Source organism: Brassica oleracea, chromosome C1 (genome assembly GCF_000695525.1).
Source record: "Brassica oleracea var. oleracea cultivar TO1000 chromosome C1, BOL, whole genome shotgun sequence".
In the NCBI taxonomy this organism is placed as follows: Eukaryota; Viridiplantae; Streptophyta; class Magnoliopsida; order Brassicales; family Brassicaceae; genus Brassica; species Brassica oleracea.
The window spans coordinates 27,089,468-27,094,646 of NC_027748.1; the positions used below are offsets into that span (position 1 = coordinate 27,089,468).

General features: G+C 33.6%; 1 protein-coding gene across 2 annotated transcripts; it reads left to right on the forward strand.

The window, feature by feature from the left end:
- Window positions 1–714: 714 nt before the first annotated feature.
- Window positions 715–4,736, forward strand: LOC106325725. Of its 2 annotated transcripts, none has more exons than XM_013763789.1 (7): window positions 715–958; window positions 1,122–1,172; window positions 1,266–1,451; window positions 2,667–2,772; window positions 2,966–3,007; window positions 3,929–3,985; window positions 4,072–4,734. In XM_013763789.1, the coding sequence occupies exons 1-7, from the start codon at window positions 822–824 to the stop codon at window positions 4,615–4,617; spliced, it is 1,125 nt and encodes a 374-aa protein (XP_013619243.1). In that variant the 5' UTR covers window positions 715–821; the 3' UTR covers window positions 4,618–4,734. The 2 variants fall into 2 exon arrangements, with proteins under 2 accessions (XP_013619243.1, XP_013619237.1); XM_013763783.1 differs by having other exon boundaries at window positions 719–958; window positions 1,119–1,172; window positions 4,072–4,736.
- Window positions 4,737–5,179: the final 443 nt, after the last annotated feature.

Sequence of the window (5,179 nt, forward strand, 5' to 3'; positions counted from 1 at the left end):
TTTATATATTGATATATATATATATATATATATGTATTTAATTACAAACACCTAATTTATCATTTACCTAGATCTAAAATTGAGTTTAAGATTGTATATTATATTAAATACTAATTTAATAGGAATACTAGATTCTGACCCGCCCTTAAAAAGGGCGGGTATATTTTTTGTTTTACATCTTTTTAGGTCTTTTCAATTGGTAATTTAAATATAGGTCTAATGGCATAAAGCATAATAAATAATATTCTAAATAATGATAAAGATAAAAGAAATAATAGTTGGACCATACTTTTATCAATGAGCCACACTGCTATTTTAATAGAATAGATGAGTGTTACTTAAGTAAATTTTAATCTGTAAACATGTTTAAAAATCATATTTATAAAACAGATGGTTTATTTTTTTTGTTTTGTTAAAGGGTAGAACATGTACTGCAAAATAAACCATTAAAATGAACTGCAACTTGTAAAGAAGTGATATATCTAAGGAATCGGGTCTGAATACAGTTTTACAAGCGTCAGAATATTATGTGGCTTTTACTTGAATTTAAAAAAAAATGTAAAGTAAACAAAAATAAGATGACGTTGGGTAAATAATTTAATTTCTTACCTCCATCGAAATTTTAATAAATAATAACAAAAAAGATGCTTTGGGGGATGGATCTATCATCTATAAGCTTATTATATAAAGGAGGATAGATGGTGAGGGTTTTCTACCTTCTTCTATCTAAAGAAAGCCTTTACACACAAAAAAGAGTCTTTGCACACCAAACAAAACAGAAAAGAAAGAACTCAAAGAAAAACTTAGAAAATTCAGATTAAATGGAAGAACATCTGAATCCATTACCTGTGACTCATCTTCGTCAACACACACTAAGAAGCTTATGCATACACGAGAATTCCCAATGGGTTTATGCTGTTTTTTGGAGGATCTTGCCCAGAAATTATCCTCCCCCCAAGTAAGCTTATGATTAAAATCTAAAACTCCTTTTTCTTTTACATTTTTATTTGGCTTTCTTGTTATTCTCTTCCTTTGCTAGCTTTTCTTCTGTAGTTTTGTATTTGTATTTTTTTATTTGAATGAAGAATATGTTCTGATCATTTGATGCTGTTCACAAGTAGATGGGATGGTCAAGGAGCTTATGATAGATCAAGAGGGAACAGGAGAAACTGGTACTAATTAAACCAAGTATACAATCTATTACAGATATAACGATTTCTTAAGTGTATATAATTAATAATAAGGTTGAATATTATTTATTGGAGGATCTTGGTTTGGGAAGATGGGTTTTGCAACTTTGCAGCTTCTGCCGCGGAAGTTGACTCTGGTGAATGTAGCGGCGGTGGTGACAGCTCTACGGCTTACGGAAATAGTGATTATCAGCAATATCAAGGGCTTCAGCCTGAGTTGTTCTTCAAGATGTCCCATGAAATCTACAATTATGGAGAGGGGTATGTGAGGATAATATATATATATATATATATATATATATAATTTATTTTTTCTCAGCAGAAGTTAATTATAAGATTTGTTACGAAAATAGATCCTTTTGCTCAATTTTCCTTTTCATATAGTACTTTCTCTTTTTGGTTTAACGTTTTTGGTAAACAGTTTTTTTTGGACCCGAGTCCATACTTTTTCAATACCTATTTTTCTATTCTGTTTACATCCCCCAAATTTTAGAAACGACAAAAAAATCTCAGTTTAAATCCATATGTATGTATATGTAACTAAGTTGGTTTAAAAAAGTTATATGGGTCAACAAAGTTCCTCTCTACTTACAAGTCTTCGGGATTTAATCTTTTTATTCAAAGTTTATGGGTCAAAGTGTCGGAATAAATAAAGAGGCAATCCAAGTCCCACATCGGATATTAGATAGAATAAAGTCTAATATATATAGCTGGTCCAATTCCACTTAGTATGAGGCCTTTTCGGAGTAACGATCCAAAAACAAATCCGTGAGGGCTTATGCCTAAAGCAGACAATATCATACTAAGCGAGGGGTTGGACATCTGGTGATGGACATCTGGCTCTAGTTGAGCGTCTGGCCTCCAGCACGGGCATCCGGTCTGGCTCTAGTAGAGCATCTGGCCCAGGAGTGCATCTGACCCAGGAGTGTATCTGGTCCGTCACAACATATTGGTATCAGAGCCAAGGTTCTGTAGTCCTTGGTTTGAGGGAATGATCGTACCTTTAAGTATTCAGTTAAGCATATTTACATGAAAATGTTATGCAGACAATTGCCTTGATTTCAGTTCGAGACAGAATAAAGTCTAATATATATAGATGGTCCAATTCCACTTAGTATGATGCCTTTTGGGAATAACGACCCAAAAACAAATCCGTGAAGGCTTAGGCCCAAAGCAGACAATATCATACTAAGCGAGGGGTTGGACATCTGGTGACGGACATCTGGCTCTAGTTGAGCGTCTGACCTCCAGCATGGGCATCCGGTCTGGCTCTAGTAGAACATTTGGCCCAAGAGTGCATCTAGTCGGTCGCAAGACAAAGTTTGATCAAAAAGTTGCTGAGAGGGGGGTATTTAATCATTTTCTGGCAAAGGGAGTATTTATTTAATCATTGTCAACTTAAAGTATTATTTTAATAATTGTTAATTAATTTAATTATTCTCTCTAATGATTGAAGTTTTATTAAATTTTGTGCAGGTTGATAGGAAAAGTAGCTGCAGATCACAGTCACAAGTGGATTTACAAAGAACCTATTGACCAAGAGATTAATTTCTTATCTGCTTGGCACAATTCTGCTGACTCAGTAAGCATATGCTGATATACATATGCACACATTTATATACACCTTTTTATATATGGCCTTTATATGCATACACATACATAATCGGCTTAGAAGAAGAAAAAAGTATCCATACATCTGAAAGTTACAAATTATACACACAGATTTATACAGCATTGTATTAACCACATACTAATTAAAATTTGTAACTGTGCAGTACCCTAGGACATGGGAAGCTCAGTTTCAATCTGGCATCAAGGTATATTCTTGGGTTCACCTCTTAGGGTGAACCTCTAGGTTCACCAACCAATAGGAATGTGTTATTTTATATTCGATATCTTTTAAAAAAAGAAACAAAATATTGTCAAATTATATTATCTTTTTAAAACTAATAGGTAAAAAGAAATAAATAAAAAATAGTAGTAATTACAAAAAAAAATATTTTTAACGTCGTCAGCAAAACATTAAACCCTAAATCCTAATCTCTAAACCCTAAATCCTAAACCCCAAACCCTTGGGTAAACCCTAAACCCTAGAAGAAATCTTAAACTCTAGAATAAATCTTAAACTCTAAATCAAAATCACTAAACACTAAAACACTCAAGGGCTTAGGGTTTAGGATTTAGGATTTAGAGTTTTAGGGGTTAGTGTTTTTATTTAGAGTTTAGGATTTATCCAAGGGTTTAGGGTTTACCCAAGGGTTTAGAGTTTACCCAAGGGTTTAGGGTTTACCCAAGGGTTTAAGTTTACCCAAGGGTTTAGGGTTTAGGATTTAGGGTTTAGGGATTAGGATTTAGGGTTTAGTGTTTTGCTGACGACGTTAAATTTTTTTTATTATTTTTTTTTCTGTAAATGCTATTTTTTTTTTTACTTTTTCATTTAAAAAACATAATATAACTTGATAATATTTTGTTTACTTTTTAAAAAGATATCGAATTTTAAATAAAAAAATCTTATTGACTGGTGATTTAGGTTCACTCTAGGGGTGAACCCAAACTTTTTAAAAAGATATCGAATTTTAAATAAAAAAATCTTATTGACTGGCACTCTAGGGGTGAACCCAAGAATAACTCTTTCTAATTTACTACATCAACACACATACAAACTTCCATATATAATTAATGCATGATCGTACCTTTAAGTATTCAGTTAAGCATATTTACATGAAAATGTTATGCAGACAATTGCCTTGATTTCAGTTCGAGAAGGTGTTGTCCAGCTAGGATCTGTTCACAAGGTTTCCCTCTCTATATACATTATACTTTTTATTTATGTTTATATAGACAGGACAATTTACATACTTCAATTCCTTATAAATTAAAGGTGGTTGAAGATTTGAGCAATGTTGTGATGCTAAGAAAAAAGCTGAGCTATATAGAAAGCATCCCTGGAGTACTTCTTCCTCATCCTTCTTCTTCTGGTTACCCTTTCATCAACGCTTCTCCTTCTGACACGTGGAATTTCCCCGGAATAGCTCCTCCTCAGTCGCAGACTGAGCATCACCAACGGCATTTCTACCATTCTGACCACAACCACTGCTTCTTGATGAGCAACCACCACCAGCCGCAAGCGATGAAGATAACGCCGTCGATGAGTAGCCTCGAGGCTCTTCTCTCGAAGCTTCCGTCTGTTGTACCTCCGGCGACGCAGCCGGGGTACTTCCCGTTTCACCACAGTGCTAAGGAAGAAATGAGTCAAGAAGATCCAAACGATGCGTTTAGGGCTCAACGTAGGGACTTGGTTGGTGAGGGCAGTAATAGTAACAACAATAATCATTACAATAGTAATGATAGTTATAACAATAATTGCAGCAATAATAATTACGATAGAGAGAACAAGATCAGTGGGTTTCTTGGTCAGGATTATTGAGTGTAATAAATTTGTTTGTTCGTATAAATTGTACTAAGATTTTCGTAGTCTGACATTTTATAATTCTTAGATTTTATTACTTCTCTTAATTGGCGAAATAAATAAATATTTCTCTTATAACTTTGTATGTCTGTCTGTCTTGTTTCTAACGTAGTACGTTGATTTCGACTGTACTTGTGTAAAAATTGTTGCAGAATCCATGTCCTGAATAAATATTACGTTTGTACTGGAAAATAAAATAATAAAAAACAGAGATCCCTACAATAAATATTATTTTCGAGCAATGGAATTTCCAACGTTCTGCGGGTGGCGGGCAGTACAGTTGTACCTCCTTTACCACCAAGCTACGAGCCCTTGGTTATTTCGATTGAACTTGTGTAAAAATTGTTGCAGAATCCATGTCGTGAATAAATATTACGTTTGTACTGGAAAATAAAATAATAAAAAACAGAGATCCCTACAATAAATATTATTTTCGAGCAATGGAATTTCCAACGCTCTGCTTGTTGGATAATTTCAAGCTTGTGGAAACTTAACATATTATTAGATGTTTAATATGTTA